General features: G+C 38.5%; 3 protein-coding genes and 1 pseudogene across 4 annotated transcripts; 2 read left to right on the top strand and 2 right to left on the bottom strand.

The window, feature by feature from the left end:
• Positions 1 to 3261: 3261 nt before the first annotated feature.
• Positions 3262 to 6615, bottom strand: cyba (cytochrome b-245, alpha polypeptide). Its single transcript, XM_030765883.1, has 6 exons — positions 6512 to 6615; positions 6019 to 6088; positions 5577 to 5651; positions 5244 to 5327; positions 4843 to 4924; positions 3262 to 4294 (listed from the first exon to the last, which is right to left on the bottom strand). Exons 1-6 carry the CDS (start codon positions 6567 to 6569, stop codon positions 4100 to 4102), a joined length of 564 nt encoding a protein of 187 aa, XP_030621743.1. The 5' UTR covers positions 6570 to 6615; the 3' UTR covers positions 3262 to 4099.
• Positions 6616 to 7557: 942 nt separating this feature from the next.
• On the bottom strand, positions 7558 to 11377 carry mvda (mevalonate (diphospho) decarboxylase a). Of its 2 annotated transcripts, XM_030764703.1 has the most exons (11): positions 11239 to 11377; positions 10867 to 10937; positions 10672 to 10786; positions 10411 to 10557; positions 9992 to 10191; positions 9746 to 9820; positions 9253 to 9471; positions 8688 to 8803; positions 8413 to 8521; positions 8087 to 8206; positions 7558 to 7702 (listed from the first exon to the last, which is right to left on the bottom strand). In XM_030764703.1, exons 1-10 carry the CDS (start codon positions 11312 to 11314, stop codon positions 8126 to 8128), a joined length of 1209 nt encoding a protein of 402 aa, XP_030620563.1. In that variant the 5' UTR covers positions 11315 to 11377; the 3' UTR covers positions 7558 to 7702; positions 8087 to 8125. The 2 variants fall into 2 exon arrangements, with proteins under 2 accessions (XP_030620563.1, XP_030620562.1); XM_030764702.1 differs by lacking the exon at positions 7558 to 7702 and having other exon boundaries at positions 7725 to 8206.
• A 2991-nt stretch (positions 11378 to 14368) lies between these two features.
• On the top strand, positions 14369 to 15853 carry LOC115830159 (UDP-glucuronosyltransferase 2C1-like). The gene has a single exon (XM_030794206.1). The coding sequence runs from the start codon at positions 14384 to 14386 to the stop codon at positions 15851 to 15853; it is 1470 nt and encodes a 489-aa protein (XP_030650066.1). The 5' UTR covers positions 14369 to 14383.
• An 802-nt stretch (positions 15854 to 16655) lies between these two features.
• Positions 16656 to 19924, top strand: LOC115804380 (UDP-glucuronosyltransferase 2A1 pseudogene; annotated as a pseudogene).
• Positions 19925 to 20172: the final 248 nt, after the last annotated feature.

Here is a 20172-nt window from a genome sequence, read left to right as displayed (position 1 = left end):
CAATAAAAAAAAAAACATAAACTATACATTTTGTAGTAAATACCCAGAGACAGATGTTCATTTATTTTGGTATTGCCCACTTTTGAAACCCTGTAGCCAAAACCTCTGGGATTTTATTTCTGAGAATATTTTACTTTATCGTGGAAACCTGCATCGTTTTTTTCTCCCAGAAACCCATAGAGACACGTGTACTCACGTATATGTGTTAAATCAGAATTTTGATGGCCAAATTCCAAAGCCATGAAAGCAAATTTCTGTAAAAAAAAAAAAAAAAAAAATGAAGATGAAAGTAATTCATTTTAGCCCTACACAAAACAAAAAGCAATTTAAACTGTAAATGCTTACACTTTGTTCACAGACACACACACGTGTGTGTGTGTGTGTGAAGCCATAGGGCTCTTTTATTAGGAGGTTTGCTACTTACTCTGAGTTAACTAACGTGGAGTTATCAATAAACCTGCTTTCTGGAATATCCCCCAGAGAGCAGCTTTAGTGAAAACTCAGAGCTAGTTCACTCTGAACAAGTAGTAAACCTCCTAATAGAAGAGCCCTATGGCGTCATTCTCTCAGCAAAACAATGCCACGAGGCTCTTCTATTAGGAGGTTTACTACTTGTACTGAGTTAACTACTCGGAGTTATCACTAAACCCGCTTTCTGGAATATCCCCCTGGTGAAAAGATAATAATTATGTGTCGTTTCCTCTTCAGTAATTGTGATATGCCATAACGCCCAAACATAAAGACGGAACACACTTTGGGGAGTCCTTGCGAAGCTATACACTCCTGATATGTTGTTTGCAAAGCACAGAAGTTCTTTGGTGAAGACTGTGTGTAATTTAGATGTTCAGTTTATTTTAGTCTCAGTAGGTTTAGTTTAGTATGCTTTTGCAACTTGAAACATTTTATTTTACGTATTTCATCTTTGCACAAACAGGATAGTTGTATCGCAAGCTTCAGCGGTATTGTCCTGAATACATTGCTAAGTATTGTAAATTGACACGAGGGGGCAGTGAAGTTTCACCAGCACCATGAAGTGACATCCTGTTGGGTGTGATAAGGTAAATTGGTTTTCCTCTTACAACGACACACGGGTCAGCCTATCACGGGTATAAGTACTATCACATTTAAATTGCCGGGGGGGTATGATCATTTCTCGTCTCCTTCAGTAAACCCCGTACATTTCTGCTAACTTTCAAAGTAGCTCACAAACTATGACACCTGCTGTGTTTTACTAACCAAAACCAGTTTATCAAGGCATTTTGCCCATATACAACGCCTTTATTCATGCCAAAAGAAATCAACAGTCACATTTTTCACTTTTAAACATATCTTGTTCATGAGACTCACGCTCAGTCATCCAGTTTAGAGGAAAAGAACATTTATAGCCATATTACACCTACTGAATTACTGACTCGCTCTCTTAACCAGTTGTGGTTGGTGACCTGGAAACAGAGGAGGAACAAACATCCCCTTTTCATCTATCGTTAGTTTTAAACTGTTCCCGCTAATCCGCCTTGATTAACAATTAAACTAACGATTAGCAGAATAAGTGACACCAATGTCATTTCGTGACAGTATCATTTCTCTTTACTGAACTGTGTTGCATTTGTTATACCCACACGTTCTTGTAATAGTGGATACTTGTACTTTTCGCTCTCTGCCCGACGTCAGGGAATATTAATGTTAAATGCGCGCCTCTGATTTGCAAGATTCTGCCGTTTTAATGTTCTCGAAACACCGTGGATTGTCTGAAGCTTGTGTGCTATAGCGAAAGCTAAGGCATGAAATTGTTTAACAAGGATGACAGTTATCTGAATACGTATTAGAAAATCAGTCCCTCAGTGTGTTTTACATTGTTGTTTGATGTGTTATGAATTTCAATTTTAAAAAACGGAAGTTACTGAAATCGATCTCAACCTCGGAGAATAAACTTTTAGGTTAGAAAAACAGGATCTTTTATCTGTATAATGCATCAACGTTGAGTACGATACACAGTGAAGTTTAGCACTCAGGCCTCAACTAGTTTGCAAAAAAACAGTATGCCTAACCCTATCACAAAATGACATGGATAATCATTTAGTCTATTTACGCGATTAGTGTTAAGTATCCTGCGAATCGTTAGTTTTATTGCTAATCAATGCTGATTAACGGGAACAGGTTGAAATCAGTGATAGATTTAAAAGGGAGGTTTGTTCCTCCCCTGTTTCCGGCTCACCACGCGCCACTGCTCTTAACTGTTGTCAGGCTATAATAAATCTCGAAAGAAAACTGCAGCGTAGGAAGTGCCTGTTCTTCCTTCTCATTCAGAAATGGAATGTTGCTAAACATCAGGTGTTCCAGGAAGTAGCCTACTCTATTTCATCCATTGATAGCACATTTTCAGTAAAGGTCACTTGTGATGAAACCACTTACAGTTCACGACAAGTTGGCATTCCTACCTAAGATAAGATTTAACCAAGGATAACTTCCTTGTTATTCAGCTGAATTACTGGAGAGTTTAGAGGATTTTAAACAGAGCCATTAGTTTCAGGACACTCCTAGATTAGTAACATACCAATCGACACACCTGCTTTGTAGTGCCCAAACTCTGTTTAAAAAAAAAGAAAAAAAAAAAAGTTCTATACAGCTGCAGTATACACATTTGTATGTCTTAGAGGACAGAGAGTAGGAGGGCACAGAAAAGGGAACTCTGATTATGGCAAATGGATGAAGAAATTTAGAAGTTTCTGTGTAGGGGGTTTCCTCTCAAATGCAGAAGTAAATAAAACAACAAATTAACAGAAGATACTCTAGCAGTTCATCAACTGATATGATATTCACAAATTTGACGAATAATTGAGATAATTTAATATTAATATCAAGCTATTCTTAATTTGATGTCTGTATTCTTTCTTAATTAGTTAGCTTTTTTTTATCTTTCAAAATAATTACACCTTTGTCATATGCAACCTTGCTTAATAAGGAGCTGCTTTAATCCAGCAGGATAATGCTTGATAGAGATACCTGCCCGAGGAGTCAACAATACAACTTTTAGGTACAGTTTCCTATGACTAGGGTTGGACTGTTATTCTTTCTCTCATGTTTTCTGAATTCATGGGGGAAGGGTGAGATGTTGAAAAACATGAGATCCAAGATAGGTTTGATACCCTTAAACATTTTCCAACACATAAAGGCATTAAAGAAACATGAATCATCAAGATGTAGAAGGGCAGAGCAACATGTATGTGCATGGAAGGGGGCAGCACATGATACTGGTGCACATCACCTGAGTTTATTCTTTTACAGTATAAAACATTTACAGTATCTTGAGGTACATACACAAATGAACAAACAAAACAATGGTAAGATCCAAATATGTTCCTAACTAAAAGCAGAATTCAGGATTCTCTTTCATAACCTCTTTTACCTTTCTAATTAAAAAAAAAAAAGTTAACATATTATTTCAACATATGTTCCTTCAGAGTATGATATGACTCTTACTGGTTGACTCTAACTGGAAGTAGCAGTCCCAACATAACTTAAAACACATACCACAAATGCATCATATCCTTTGGTCTTGATATGGAGGTAAAAATCTTTGAGTTGGTAAACCATTTGTGTCATTAAATACAATTGTCATCATTAAGGAGTCATGTGAGGAGGTTTGACTTAGATGAAGACAATAATGCATGTCTATGAGAGCGCTAATTTTTGTACCTCTACTTCATTTACAGTTACAGTAATATTAAAGAGTAATACATGAAATATGCAGAAGATAAAACAATCTGAGATGCTGAAAATCTCTCTTCAGATTCAGAGTTATTGTAATGGGTTATTACGGAGGCGGAAGAAGGATGGCTTTTGTAATCAAAGTAATAGTTTCATCTACTGGCTCACAAAGCATAAACTTCACCAGCAGCACAAACAGTAACTTATGGTAGTATATCACCAATATCAGCAGCAATCTTTTTAACCCTATTTTTAAGTCTTGTGGAGTGTAACACAGATTTAGCATACGCTGCAATCAAATAATAATGAAGCTCTGCTTTCCCCTTTACTAAGAAGCCATCCCGTTAGATTTTGAGTCAGGACCAGAGTTTTAGGAGAAGAGGCAGTGGCTTTAGTATTCGTTGGCTGTGACTGCGATTGGGTTGACATATGCTGCCGATTCGAGGTCTTCTGCTCGTTTCCTGCGGAGCTCTGGCGGTGGGCGCGGGGGAGGGTTCTGAGGTGGCTGCTTGATGCTCTCTCCTATACGTTTGGCAGGCTCTTTCTTGGGTAGGATGGGTTCCCAGTGCTCCCCATGAATGGCTGCCTGTGTACAAGTAAAACATTTATAAGAGTGTATAATAAGAAACTATATAAACGAATCAATCTGGCTGTCACAAAGATCGAAATCCTGCATGCAAAAAAAAAACAAAACAAAACAGCAACCATGTTGCAACCAAACAAGATTTCCAAATAAGGCTAGCAGATAAGGGGAAAAATCAGAGGGAAAGGCAATGACAAAGCAGAATCTCGTTTAGTTTGTGACACTGATGACTTTAAAAGAATTAAAGATATTTGAGACTGAATAGACAACACATGTGATTGCAGTTATGTAACTCTTCAGTGATATTCATTTCTTCCACTCACTGTCAGACAATGGCTGAGTCAGCTACCTAACAAGGCCTCCTTTAGCATGACAAACAAGTTTAGAAAAAGAAAAACTGAGAGACAACAATGGCTTTTTATTGTGTTTTGCTAGTACAATAATGGTCATGCTACATTACCCAACGCGACATTACTCACATAAAAATACCATCACTCTTTTCCTCCAACAGTTCTAATGAAACACAGACCAGGAAGAAGATGATCACTTACTGATAGGTAGATGAGACTTGCTATGCCAAGGCATACACAGCCCAAGACTGTGGCGAGCATAAAGCCACCTGGGACACAGAGCCTGTGGGTAACAAATCACACATACACCCAAATACACACATACACACGCGCACGCATGCATGCACGCGCGCACACACACACACACACACACAAATACACAAAAAAAACCCAAGTCATAGATTAGTATGGTCTTCAATATATCCACCCTAGAGTAAACTAGATGAGATTAAGTGGTAGAAACAGAGGAAGATCAGCTTCAGTATTCAGTGAATGAACCAGCATTTATACCAGTCATTTTCTGAGGACAATAGGCTTTATAAATTAGGAGAAAAGAATGCAGTCAGTCTGTGCAGTGCAGTGACAACAGTCAGTTTACTTACGCAGCATGCAGGAATGCTCTCACATAGTAGTTTCGCGTCAAGGGCCCGAAGGCCTTTACACAAACTGTGAAGCAGTACTGACCACTGAAAAAAAAAGATCAACATTCATTTCCATGCTCCCCTCCCCTTTTTTTTCTCTCATATTTACACACTACCTCATTAAATGCTTGTCTTTCAGGTCTTGTTAACATGCAAGCGTGCTCTAACACAAAAAGGAAACTCTTCTCAAAAAATGTCTAAATCACATCCTCATGCTTCTTGTAACTTGACATAATCTAAAAAGATCAATACACTTTTGCAGTGAAATTGACAAAGAAAAGAAATAGGACTCACGTTCTCTCAACGCTAGTGCCTTTACTCCTCTTACTCCGTGGGTACTCAAGAAGACAAACGAATACCCCTGCAGCTCTGCATGGTTGTGTTAAAGATACACAACATACTAGAAATACTCCTACATTTTAAAAGATGTTTACACAGTTCCACGAGATAACAGCTGATGAGGTGTCTAATTGACTTTGCCATTAAAAATAAGCTGTTGTGAAAGATTGTCATAAAGTCAATCTAGTGAAAAATAAAAAAAAACCAATAAAGACAAGTAGTATGACATGAAACTGAATTGTCAGTTGAGTTACTTGAGGACCAATAGTTATCTATGAACATTCGATGAAGACGTCAACTTTGCATTGAGCAGAACGTTCCGATCCGCCTCATGTTATAAATTTCGCAAGTTCAGTCATGTATAAATGTACCACGATACATGTCACTGAAAGGATACATTCCAAAAGCGGCAAACTGCCACCCCATGAACTGACCAGCAACCCCCACAATGCCGCCAGTGAGGTAAACTGAAACAGGGAAGTAGGACAAAAAATAAATTTCTCACAATCACAGTTCCTCTTATGCTGATTGAGACAGAACTTTACGAACTTTTGAAAGTAAGTCCGCCAAAGACTGAAACAGTCTTCTCACATTTAGTATTTACAGCTTTATAACACGTAAAGTTTACATAGACGGCCGACACATCTGCATCTCTTCATTTAGCCAACTAATATATATATATATATATATATATATATACTTTATTTTAGGCTACTCTTTGATTTTTTTTAAAGACTTAATAATTAAGAAACAGAGAACCTGGCTGACTTTCACACGACTGACTTTGAAATGAGGAAACATTAAATATTTACATGGAACTGGAACACATCTATTGCAATTACTTTGAGAAAAGTTTGGTGTACAGTATGAAAGTTTCAATTTTTACTTACTGAGTCCTGACGCCAGGGCTTGTTCGTTAGCCCACATTGCCCACTCAATTTTCCCCATTTTCAAGGAAATCACAGCTCTAGCACACAATCTCTTCGTTACAATGAACCCGTTTTCACAGCTGCTCTGACTGCCAAAACTGTACCAGCGTTTTATTTTACTTTGAGGAACAAAAGTGGGAGTAGTCGCAGAAGTCCGAACCCATGAAACGTCACTTCCGAATTGTTATGCATGTTGACATGCATTTACTATCAACGCCTCATTAGTAACGGGACCATGGAGTCAGTTTTAGAAAGTTATAGGCCTGGTTTTATCGATGATTCACGGTGACAGATAACGTCAGGAATTTATTAGACCACTTTTTATTATTGATCTTACAAAATTAATTGAAACTAATGTGCTACACCATGGTTAATACATGAACATGACCAGTAGGCAATTTATTGGGCGATGAGGGGGGATGCCATCCCCTCTGTTAACAAAATTACCAAAACGCATTCCCCTTGTTAACCTGCCATCCCTCTATGTACTCTATGTGGTTGTGTCAGTGACCATTGGGCCACCCACCCCTGTTAAAAAATAACAAATCGCCTACTGAGCATGACAGTCTACATATATAGGCCACAACTGTATTGTTAAACCATATATCTAACTTAAAAATGTTAAATGTTCATTTTAAAACTTAGTGAAAATAAATATGATATGTATTTTAATATTTTTAAACTATGAACAATATGTACCTCTCAAGACACAAAAGAAATGTTCCACGTACAATATACTAGGTTATGTTTCATGAACAAAACCTTAAACATCCGAACAATTCAGATTTCTTTTCATGCAATGTTGTTAACAATTTTTGCTTGGGACAAGTTCAGCCGTAGTAACAGGTGGATGCCCTGGTTATTCACCGCTGTGTACAAATGGTCATCCCTTCTTTGAATGTCAATTTCTAAAACTATGATACAAATAAAACAATATAAATAGAGTGTAAACTCAGAACCATACTGAGAGATTGAGAACCAAAATGCCTTTAAATTCATTTATTTAAGCTTTGAGCTTTATATTCGGTAAGCATTGTTAATGCTGGCGACCTGAGGATCCTTCCAGAGCCTTGTTTTGAGGTGATAGGCATGACTTCTTTATAGTCTCTCTGGTTTTACCGAATCCATATTTCTTCAAACACCAGATAAAAACTGAACAAGCAATAAAGAAAAGACAGAAAAACCTCTTTAGGCCATAAAATAATGAGACTAAAATTAGTAGTATCTGATAAAATAAATTTTAATAAGGCTATAAAATGTAGGTATTGTGTCACTCAAAATCATACTGCAATTCCAAACAAGCACCCCTGAAAGCAGAGGAGACAACAAGTTATCTTTACCAAAGACAGAAATCTTTACAGTTGTTTAAAATGACAATATGCAGATCATTTTGAAATACATATATAAAACAGCTTTTCAAAGTTTGCATTATTTGTTTCCATGAAACTTTTCTGAGTTGCTTCCAAACAATCTTGAAAATGAACATGGAATTTAATTATTATATTATTTAATCTATAACAAGTTCTGTTCCTTTACATGTGAAGTAGAATCATGTCATGTGCCACTTCTTCATCTTCAGGCACTCTTCTTAGGCATGCCATCAGGACCCAACAGATGAAGGCCTGGATTCTCAATCACACATGGGCCAGGACCAACCTTGAGAACAAGCAGAGTGTCATCAGTTCCATTAAAACACTGACAATGTGTCAAGTTTTATACGGTACCAGTCACTCTGGCATAGTCAAAGTTGGATACACTGAAGGTTGAAAGACAATCAGCGACAAGAAAGAAGATTCAATTTTACGTTTCTCAATTACAAGAATGGGCACAATCATCAGTCACTAGTTTCTAGTTTTCCATACTTTAGTGCTGATGATATAGTTGATTCCTTTAGGCATCGGCTCCATCCCGATTGCTTTCTTCAGCTCCTCGGGAAGGGAGGTAGAGCCCACAGAGAGACCCTTCAGAAATCTACAAGGACAGTGTGCAGTATTACTTTTATCCAGTAAAACACAGCATAAATAAATAAAAATTATTAAAAAAAAACCATTTCCCAAAGTAATGAAACTAATATTTCCACTCTAAGCATTGGTTAGTATATAAAATTGCTTTGAGGATTGAGAGTCGGAATACTTACTCTCCCACTTTTGTTTCTGGGGGGAAGAAATGATGGACCACTTGGACAAATTCTTTCACATGATCCTGCAGGGTATAGATAACTGCATTTGGACCTGCATCAAAAGTATATGCCACCTGGAGAGAAGAAAAAAAAGAGAGGGAGAGAGAGAGAGAGAAAAAATAATTATCCAGTGATGCTTTCAGTAGAGGCCAGACTCATGACAGCCTAGAGGGTGACTTGCCTGAAAGGTCAAAAACCATTTTAACTCAAGGCTGCCCTCTAATGCTCAGTTAATGTAAGATGCATAATAAAAATAAACTGTGATAAAGGTTCGATTTCAAGCTGTGTGTTTACAACATGTATTATCACCTCATATATGTCATGATATTTGTTTACTGTGAATACTTACTGAACATCTGTTGTACTGCTGAACACTCAAACTTTAAATATTTTCTTTTTAGGAGACTTGAGGAAACTGCAGCAACTCTAAATGTAATTAAGTTTAGAGGATTTGCTTACTCGACAATATTTTAACATATGTGTAAATGTGCTGCCTGCCATCTGCTCAGGCACATTTACTTACTCTGGTTTCTCCATAATGGCGGTTGTAGCGGTGCACCAGATTAATGACTCGCCGTGACACGTCATTGAGGTAGAAAATGGGGGGGTGTGTGTCAAGACAGGTTGCGTGGAATTGATTACTATCCTTCATGGTCAGCTCGCCAAAGGCGGCGAAGTCTCTCCTCCTGATAGCACTGATCATCTCCTCCATCCGCTCAGGAACAACACTGTCTGCCCGATGCTGTTAGACACAAGGATCAATATAATAATGAGGGACTGAACAGTTTGTCCACGTGAGCATCAGCTAAAGAGAAACCTTTCATTCCTCCTCACACCAATGTTGAATCTATATAAATCTTTAGAAATTGAGAGCTGATGCTGATAAAAATAGTTACTATTTAAATTCATACATGTTAGCACATGAAATTACATATCATGTCAAACCCCATGATGCAAAACCTACAGTAGGTCTGTAGTTTTACTTTTCTATAACATATTATGTTGTAACTGTGTACCTTCAGGAGTCTGCTGGTCTCCACACTTGTCTGCATCCCTGAGGTGCTCCCAACGGGCTTCCTCTCTGCACTCACCTGTGATGGGAGGGAAAAAAAATCCCTCAGTCAATCAGCTGTTAGTGTCAAACATAAAATATAACAATTATTAATAAAATGGATTCATTTGGGTTTACTTGCTGACTTAAATAGTTGTAACATGACCAAAATAATTTAATACCAGCTGCTTTGACTCTCGATATCACTTACCACCAGGACCAGGACCCTGAGTTCTGGCCAGTGAGACTCTGGTTCCACTTGCTCAGCCAGACTGTCTTTCCCATCTGGCCTCTCCCCCATCTTCCACTGGACAAAGCCTCCATACATACTCCTACAGGCACTACCTGAACCTTGTCGTGCCACTCCTGACAGCTCTCCCTCCACTCCAAACAACTGTGCAAGAGTGTACACTATGACAGAGTTGAAGAAGGATTTTTTAAAAAATGTATTAATGATGCAGTGCAGAAAAGTTATATTAATCATCTCTCAAAAAAGAAAAAGAAAAAAACAGAGGGAAAAAAGTGGGGCACAGTAGACACAAAATTCAAACCAATTCAAATTCAAACTACTAAAAATGAGTGCAAACACAATAAATTCCTCATACGTAAAACAGGTATTTTATTTCTCACCCAGACACGCATAGCCAGCTGCAGAGGAAGCAAGACCAGCTGCTGTGGGAAAGTTGTTGACTGAGCAAATGTGAACCTTCTGAGACAAAATGCCAACATCGCCAGTGGTATCTTCATTGCTCCGTCTCTTCCGTGCTAATCTGCGTACTAATCATCAGGAAAACATTGCATGGGAAAGCAACATTACATGCTAGTTACATCGCCAAAGATTTGTAAAATCATTCTGCAGTCAGTTTAAGCCAAGAGAACATAGTGACCCACTTTCTCTAAGGCAGGACTGCAGCCTAGGTTGGTTTATGTCCTCCTCTTTGCCATTGAGCCAGATGCGATCCTCCTGAAAATTTCTACTGCATGCAACTGTTGTGGTGGTTTTGAGCTAGAAAAAAGACAATGAGCCATTATTATGCTGTACTTTAATATTTGCTTGGAGATATCTCATATCTCATAGGTCTTTACCTGATCCTGATGTAACGTAACACTGAGTGAGGAGTTGATTGGCAAAATCAGTTCTTCATCTCTCTTACCCCCTGAATTTAAAGTACAAAAGCATACCCTTAGAGCTGTCCCAAGAATCATATGTTTAAAAACAAGATGTTCTACTTCAGATGATGGACATATGATACGACTCACTTCAGCAGCTCAGTCGTAGAACTAAATTGAATAACAAAGTGTTGTATCTCCGCATTATTAATCGAGCGTTATTTCAACTTATTAGACAGTACACTCTGTGAGATACAATAACATTGCCATAACCCACCGTTGTAATTTATTTTCACACACGATCAAGTTTTGTTTACGGTTGAACACGTGAAGGACAAGTATACTCACAATATTTGATAACAGCGATGTTAACCGGTGCTGTGCATGTGACAACTGTAGGAGCGTGACAGCTATTTTCAGGCATAGTTATAATTTCTCCTGAGACAATACAAAGTAAGTGATGTGAAGAAAACCTTTTACAAGCAAGATGTCGTGACTCAATGTTAAATACAAATACTGTAACATTACTACGTCGGAAGCCATTGCTTGACGCTAAAAGAATATGATTGGGTGCTGTGAAAAGCAAGAGCGACATTTTCACCAATCCGACAACGCTACATATGGCGTCACAGAAACTAAAGCCAATGATTGCGGTCGGACCATGCTCGTGTGAAAATGAGGACAGACCTCCGCGCAAGCGCACGGCAAGTTAAAGTTTCTTTGACAGCCCATTACGTTTTTACACAGTTTACAGTAATTAAAAATAATGCATGTAAATCTGTTTCTTTAGACAGTTTGCGTTACTGCAAAAACGTCAATTTTACATTTTTCTTGGCCATTCAACAGCAACAACAAAGATATATTTTCATCTGTTACTATTTTTTTCATACAAGAAATGGATAAGCGATAGGACAGCACAATAAGGCTTTTGAAACAATATCCACTGTATCAAGAAAATAAATGTTATGGATACGTAAAATAACGAAAACACCTGGTGAGAAAGGTCCGATACTGAAGTGAATTTATTGCGATTAAAAGGGTATCTTTATTTGTGTTCCATGTTCATTTCAGTGTTAATGACCCAGTTTGCTTCTGCTATGTATATCCATCCATCCATCCATCCATTCATCCATCCATTTTCTGCCGCTTATCCGGGACCGGGTCGCGGTGGCAGCAGGCTGAGGAGGGTAGCCCAGACATCCCCATTCCTTTCCGCAGGTGCAGGTGCGCTGCCCACTGCTCCTGTGCCTAGTAGTTGTGTGTGCTCTCTACTGGTATGTAAGGATGGGTTAAATGCAGAGGTCAAATTCACTGCTCACAGTGTGTGTATGCGATAACGGACATGCTAATGTTAATTAACTGACGTTAAATCCATTCCATGGCCTAACTCTCCAGTGCATATTTGAGTTCCACACATTTTCAATAATATTCAAATCTGGGAATTGTATGGCTATTTTTAAATCACCTCTCTCTCATCTAAATACTTTCATTGTTGATTGTGGTGTATGTTTTGGAATTATGTTTTTCGAAATATCAAAACTGTTTTAGTTTCAGTTTTTTGGCTAACTCTAGAAGATCAGCTGCTGACATTTGCTGATACGTAGTGGTACGTATTCTTCCTTCCGTCTGCTCATTTTTCTTGATCTTTAATCAAACCGTAGCGTACAAACGTGTGTATATCCACACTATGTACTTAGACATTAGGCAGATTTGTGGTGAGAGATGCTATGTGACCACTAGATGGAAACATAGGCACACACCTTGTCCTGCCAGTCTAATGGTCATGGCCATTTTCAAGATATGTGACACTGACATCTCTTCATTTCTCATAAGATAAAAGCAGGGCTTCAAACCAGATTTTTTCAGTCGGTTCATTCGGAGCAGAATCGGTATTTTAACGTTTTGCCTTCCACCTTAAAATTATCGTTCCCGAACCGGTTAGAATGAAATACCGGTTAATAACGTTCCATTGACGGCTGTGTGACATTACATTAATTTGTATCTTTCGTACGGTATTAAAATGTCCTTTGATAGATATTTTACTCTATAGTCTCTATTGCTAATGTCACAAAAGATTGCAAAAAAGTATTGCATCACTAACTAGGAGCGCTGTAGTCCAATTTGTCCTCGGGCCGAAATCCACTGTGGCTTCCCGGTCATATGGTTGTTCCGCGTTCATTGTCATCACAAACGTTTAAATGTCAAAAATGACAAACTATGTCATTTTAACGCCGGTTAACAAGCTTGCTAATAGGCTATGCGGGGCACATTAAGTTTAGCCTAACTGGGGCTAACTAGCTATTTCAAACACAAGTTCTCTTTACATGGCAAATTTATTACTGCCAACATCAAAGTGTGATGGATTCGCTCTGCTCTTCACGCAGCACTCCGATGAGTGGCTTATTTGTGTTGTGACAAGTGTGTTTAACATTGGAGTGTTCATTCAGTCCACATCTGAAAGGTGCATAAAAAAGAAACAAAAATGTCATGAATGAATACTCAATAAAAATGATTATGTTAAGAAAGCATGCCTGAGCTATCAGCAGATGCACTGTATTTAACTTCAGTTAAGTGTATTTTGGCCACCATCATCCTCTACACACCCTCCACTTCCTGTAAATGCAATTCCAAAGCTGTAATTCCAATCTGATTGCTTTAAGGGAGTATATAAATATATCTTTGGCAAATACTATTATTATGTAACAATGACATGCGGTATTACTGTAGTCTTGGCAGAACACCAAGTATGGTAAGTGTAAGTATCAGCAAAGTGTCTTAGAGAATGCGTGTTTTAACTGACAAGCAACTAATGCTCTGAATACATGAGAACTTTAAGTGTTTTCCCCCTAACTACACCCCTTAAGACACATCACATGAACAGAGCTTAAAAGAAAAAATGGCTTAATCACATAAGTAGAGTTCTGGCTGAAGCATTTTCAAGCACATTTCAGCTGGCCACTTTCAGAGAGAGAGAGTCGTGAGTTAAAATGATTATTATTACGTTTATTAGAAATGTTATTGTAAAAAGGGTGTTGGGCTAACTTGAAAACTAGAGCCATATTACTTTGAGCCATTAAATCAATTTAACTGAAAATGTGTATTTATTATTATTGATCTGAACTGGATTGCATGCAGCATTGATACATGTGTATACTATTATACTGTTATTGTAAACATGTACATGACTGAAATATTTTTGAATGAGGAGTGAAATGCGGAATTTTGTCTCTGAGACAACCTATAGCAGATAGGAAATGATTCAACAATCAATATTTAGTCTTATTAAATGCACGTTAAATCTGCTATTTCTTCAAATTTAAATCCATTTTTTTTGTGTGACTGTTTTTTCTTCTGACTTGCGCTTTAGGTAATGATGACACACAATCCTTGGATCTTAAGCTCCCAAGCTCTTTTGACTGTAATACTGATCACCTGTGGCTGCCAAGGTGGGAAGGTGCTAGTGGTTCCATTAGAAGGAAGCCACTGGGTGAATATGGAGTTTCTAATCAAAGCTCTTCACAGCAAAGGACATGTGATTGATGTGGTGCGCACAAACAAGAGTTGGTATGCAAAAGAGGACTCTGCCTATTACAATGCTATAACAGTGCCAGTCAGAGAGAGCTTTGATGAAGAGTTCATAAAACCTATTCTTAAAAAATTGTTTGAAATTGAGAGGAGACAAAGCTCTGTGTGGACTTTTGCAAGTTTACAATTTGAGATGTTTGGTGCAATGACAAAAATTCACGGCATGGTTTGTGAGATGGCCATGCACATGTTTGAGGATAAGAACTTAATGAAGGAACTCAAGGAGAGTCAGTATGATCTAGTTCTCACAGATCCTGCTTGGGGTGCTGGAGTTTTATTGGCTCATTATCTTCAACTTCCTATGGTATACAATGTGAGGTGGATTACAAGTGGGGAGGGACATTTTGCCATTTCACCCTCATCTTTATCTTACATCCCGATGACGGGATCAGGCCATTCAGATAAGATGACCTTTACTCAAAGAATGAAAAATTTGTTGTTTTATTTGCTGATGGACATTCAACACAAGTTCTTGATTAAACCACAATACCAGGCGGTGTGTGATAAATATTTTCTTCCTCATGTTGATTTCTATGAACTTCTTCAGGGAGCTGATATTTGGCTGATGAGGGTTGACTTTGTATTTGAATTTCCACGTCCAACTATGCCAAATATTGTTTATATGGGGGGATTCCAGTGTAAGCTAGCCAAGAAACTTCCTCAACATCTGGAGGACTTTGTAGAAAGCTCAGATGAACATGGTATCATTATCATGTCTTTGGGCACATTTGTAAGTGAACTACCACATGACATAACTGAGGAGATCGCTGCTGCTTTTGCTCAGCTTCCACAGAAGGTCATCTGGAGACACACTGGAAAGAGACCATCTACATTAGGCAACAACACCTTAATGGTAAAGTGGATGCCACAGAATGATCTGCTGGGACATCAGAAGACCAGAGTTTTTGTATCTCATGGGGGAACCAATGGAGTCCAAGAGGCCATATATCATGGCATTCCTGTAGTTGGATTGCCTTTATTTTTTGACCAGTATGACAACCTCCTTCGACTAAAGGAAAGAAGGAGTGCGAAAATTCTTTCCTTAAGAACAATAAATAAGAGCATCTTCCTCCAGGCTCTACAGGAGGTACTTCATGAACCTTCCTACAGAATGAACATGCAGAGACTCTCTAGTCTGCACAGAGATCAGCCAATGAACCCCCTGGACCGAGCTCTCTTCTGGATTGAGTTTGTCATGAGGCACAAAGGTGCCTCTCACCTTCGTACTGAGTCCTATAAAATGCCCTGGTATACCTATCACTCTGTTGACGTAGTTGTATTTTTGCTGTCTAATGCATGTCTTATTATAGTGACATTTGTTGCCCTGGTTAGGTGTTTTTATGGGGCGTGTTATAAAAGAAGGCCAAAAATAGATTAGACATAGTTTTATTCTTTCTGTTCAATATGTCACTGATTACGTTGCCACTATGTATAATTTGTTGTGCAGGGGTCATGGAGGATTAGCTCTCAGAACAGTGGTTATATTACTCTGTAGATAGTATCCTTAGTATTGTGACATTGTTGTCAAAGTGATGACACTCCTTAGACATATTTGCACATGTGCAGCTCTCTGTAAAAGTAAAAAGAGGATCATGAATTGAGTCATGGGGCGATGGGGACTGCATAAAATGTCTACACTGAAAACTAAGATCAGTCAAAAGCACCTTTGCAGAAGTGTGTGAAAATGAAGAATTTACAGTAACGTACATAATATACATGGGAAACTGAGTGTTTTCATTCGAAAAGAAAAAAAAACTGACGGGAAAATCGTAAACATTTTGTCATCTCATATATGGAAATTTATTCCGTATGTGATATTGCACTTCAACAATATTCACCACGAGCGACGTCTCACTAAATAAATTCTAAAGTCTCAGTTGTAGATGTAAGGACCGTTTCTCCACTTTTACTTTGCACTTATAGGTTGATAGAATCAGTTTAAAGAAATCAGACTTTGTTCTCGATCACTCATGTGGACAAATATGGTAATGGCCAAAATGGTGCGTTCCATTTAAACTGGGAAGTTCCCTGTTAGACATATACCACTTCATGGATTCAAATCGTGAAATCCTGCCAACAGAGATTACACTGAATATGTCAAGTACACACATGAAACGAAAAAACGTTTTGCGCACGGGATCTCGCGATACAGCTTTTATGGACAGCTCTGAAATAAAAAGCGTAGCCTCTCACCTTGCTTTCGAAATGTTTTCTGTGTTGCAGCTTCCGGTTCAACCGAACTGATCTACTAAAGAAGTAAGTTTTCTTGAAGTGTTTTGATGATGAATGTAGGTATCCGTGTAAGGCGCTAAATATCTGTTTTCTTTTAAAATGAAAATGTAGACTGCATTTGGAAACACGTTTTGTTAAGAACATGACTGTGACCAAAGGTGGGTAGAGTAAGCAAAAACTGTTCTCAAGTAAAAGTATTGTTACTTTATAATAGTAAAAAGTATTATAATAACAATGGCTCGAGTAGAAATAAAAGTATTCATAAAAATAACGACTTGAGTATGAGTAAAAAAGCATCTAAAAAATGACTAGTTAGGTAGTGAGAAACTTCATATAATGATTCATAACATCTATAACGTATTATATTCAAATGTATCAGAGTATCAGTTGTGCCCAAAATAAACATTTAAAGATGCACAACTGAAATATCAGTAGTGCAATAGACATGCATTACAAACTCACCTAAACTTGTCTTTAAGTGATTTTCTTTGTAACTTAACATTTGTTTTAAAAAGGTATGTATAGGTGCAGGGTTGTTGCTAAGCGTTCTGAACCCCCATGTCCCAATACCAAGGGCTGGATTGTGGCTAACGACCCTTTTCAGTTGATTTCATAACATTGTGCAACCAGTAGGGAGGTCTCTCCGCTGTTGTTTATTTAGGGACTTTAGCATATGAAACGGAGACTGTTGCTACTATTCCCTCACAAGAGACAGAGGATGCAGGTAGAGCTCTCTGAAAGTTTGGTGCAGAGTCCGAAATCTCTTCTCCGTCGTTGAAACTAGCGCTGTAGCAACACCCTCTCTGTTTCATGAAGTTCAGTTAGCTGACGTTAGCTCCCGCCACGCTCTCTCACTCTTATGTTACTGTGTCAAAGCAGTCATAGAGGTTGTGCGCGTGTGAATAAAGGTAATTTAACAAATTAAATAAAAGTGGCGAGAAGTGTGTAGTCTAATGTAACGGAGTATAAGTACATTTTTTTTAAAAATCGTAAATGTACTCGACTAAGAATGAGAACTATTATGCATCAAAACTACCCTATAAGTACAACTTATTGGAAAAAGTACATGTACCGGAGTAAACGTAACGCGTTACTACTCGCGTCTGGTTGTGACAGGATTAAGATGCACAGGCACCGTAACGAAGTGAAAATGTGTGATCTTTACCACCATTAGAACAGGTGATATTAATATCATATGCTCATCTTACACAGTAATGTCTGTTAATTCTGAAAGTTTTTTTTTTTTAGACATGCTGAAGGCTTGCCCTGCAATCCTGCTTCTCTCTGTTCTTGGTTATACCTGCAATGGGGCCAAAGTGCTTGTTTTTCCCATTGAGGGAAGTCACTGGGTAAACATGGACATTCTCATTAAGGCCCTTCATTCAAGAGGACATAATGTAACCATAGTGCGTACAGCCAAAAGTTGGTATGTCAAAGAGGATTCAGCTTATTACAACACCATCAATGTTCCAGTTGACAAAGGCCTGGATCAAGAGTTCATATCTAAAGCAGTAACTGAATTCTTAGAGATGCAGAGGGGACATAGCTCTTTAATGAACTTTATCAATATACAGATTGAATCATTTCAAAAATTAGTTGAGGTCCATACAGATTTAAGTAAGATAGCAGAGGCAATGTTTGAGGACCAGGCGTTGATGGAAGACATTCAGGAAAGTAAGTACGATGTTGTCCTCACCGATCCCTGCTGGGGAACTGGAACATTGCTGGCAGCTTACCTGAACCTCCCACTTATCTATAATGTTAGGTGGCTGCCAGTTGGGGAGGCGCACTCTGCTATTGCTCCTTCTCCTTTGTCCTACATACCAATGACGGGAACTGGTCATACTGATCAAATGACTTTCACTGAGAGGGTGAAAAACATGATCTTCTATGTCATCGAGTTCTATATGGAGAGGTTTTTGCTCAAACCAATCTATCAAGCAGTATGTAAAAAATATCTAGGTCCAGAGGCTGACTTCAACATGTTAATGCAAGCAGCTGATCTGTGGCTCATGAGGGTTGATTTTGTTTTTGACTTCCCACGCCCAACTATGCCCAATGTTGTTTACATGGGAGGCTTTCATTGTAAGCCAGCGCAGCCCCTTCCTCAGGATCTGGAAGACTTTGTACAAAGTTCTGGTGAGCATGGTGTCATTATCATGTCTTTGGGCACCTTTGTCAGCCAACTCCCTGCTGATCTGGCAGATGAGATAGCTGCAGCTTTTGCTCAACTACCTCAGAAAGTGATTTGGAGATACCCTGGCGAGAAGCCATCTACCCTGGGCAACAATACCTTATTGTTAAACTGGATGCCACAGAATGATCTCCTGGGACATCCTAAGACCAAAGTTTTTGTGGCTCATGGGGGAACCAATGGAGTCCAAGAGGCCATATATCATGGCATTCCTGTAGTTGGATTTCCTCTGTTTTTTGACCAGTATGACAACTTGCTTCGCCTCAAAGTGAGAGGAGGAGCAAAAATCCTAGATGTTGCTTCTTTCAACAAAGAAGTCTTCCTCCAGGCTCTACAGGAGGTACTTCATGAACCATCCTACAGAGTGAACATGCAGAGACTGTCCAGGCTGCACAGAGATCAGCCAATGAATCCCCTGGACCGAGCCCTCTTCTGGATCGAGTTTGTCGCAAGGCACAAAGGTGCCTCTCACCTTCGTACTGAGTCCTATAAAATGCCCTGGTATGCCTATCACTCTGTTGATGTACTTGTATTTTTGTTGTCTATTGCATGTCTTATTACAGTGGCATGTGTTGCCCTGGCTAAGTGTTTATGCAGGGCATGTTATAGAAGGAAGCCAAAGCGTGATTAAGGAACTAAATTTCAATGTGCTTTTTTTTTTTTAATTTAAAGGTAATTCAGATGAATGGCTGTGTTTTCCCATGTTAATCACTTGACATCTAAAGAAACTGATTATGTGCTTCTCTCAGCCTCACATTTACTTTGATTTTTTTAACTCACTGTCTCTGTATATATAATACATACCTGTTAATGGTGCTGAGAATGCTTTTGAAACTATTCATTTGCACTGTCCAGCATGCACTTAGAAACAACAGAAGAATGTTTTCCTTATCACTGCATCCATGTATAGTACATTACTTTTGTTGAAATGTCCACTTTTTGTAAAACTGTTATGGTGTTTAGTTGAAAACTGGTATTAATAATCAAAGTAATGTTAATAAACAAAAGGAGTTTTGGACATCATATGCTTTGCTCTCATAGAATGTTAGCATGAACAATATTATGATAGCTACAGTAAGACAAAATGAGTGTGCAGAGTAAATTGCTTTACGAAGACAATCACACCCACCACACCCACAAACTGTTCAGTTCCATTGCGTGAAAGAGCAGAATGAATGACTCCAGTGATGATATGACAGCTCTTTTCATCATAGTTCTGCGCAGTTGAAATGAAAATGAACAGATAACTTCCTGGTTGTATAAAAGTTGTG

The sequence above is a fragment of the Chanos chanos genome, chromosome 2, assembly GCF_902362185.1.
Source record: "Chanos chanos chromosome 2, fChaCha1.1, whole genome shotgun sequence".
NCBI classification, from domain to species: Eukaryota; Metazoa; Chordata; class Actinopteri; order Gonorynchiformes; family Chanidae; genus Chanos; species Chanos chanos.
This window is presented reverse-complemented; position numbering and strand designations above follow the sequence as displayed.

What these genes read in the sequence shown, in the direction of transcription:
- cyba (XM_030765883.1), bottom strand. Translation starts at nt 6,569, where the DNA reads ATGGGGAAAATTGAGTGGGCAATGTGGGCTAACGAACAAGCCCTGGCG. An exon ending in AGCCCTGGCGTCAGGACTCA is followed by an intron (nt 6,089 to 6,511) that starts GTAAGTAAAAAT and finishes TCCCTGTTTCAG; the next exon opens with TTTACCTCACTGGCGGCATT. An exon ending in GGCACTAGCGTTGAGAGAAC is followed by an intron (nt 5,328 to 5,576) that starts GTGAGTCCTATT and finishes TTTTTTTTTCAG; the next exon opens with TGGTCAGTACTGCTTCACAG.
- mvda (XM_030764703.1), bottom strand. Translation starts at nt 11,314, where the DNA reads ATGCCTGAAAATAGCTGTCACGCTCCTACAGTTGTCACATGCACAGCA. An exon ending in CATCGCTGTTATCAAATATT is followed by an intron (nt 10,938 to 11,238) that starts GTGAGTATACTT and finishes CTTTAAATTCAG; the next exon opens with GGGGTAAGAGAGATGAAGAA. An exon ending in CCAGAAACAAAAGTGGGAGA is followed by an intron (nt 8,522 to 8,687) that starts GTAAGTATTCCG and finishes CTGTCCTTGTAG; the next exon opens with ATTTCTGAAGGGTCTCTCTG.
- LOC115830159 (XM_030794206.1), top strand. Translation starts at nt 14,384, where the DNA reads ATGGAGTTTCTAATCAAAGCTCTTCACAGCAAAGGACATGTGATTGAT.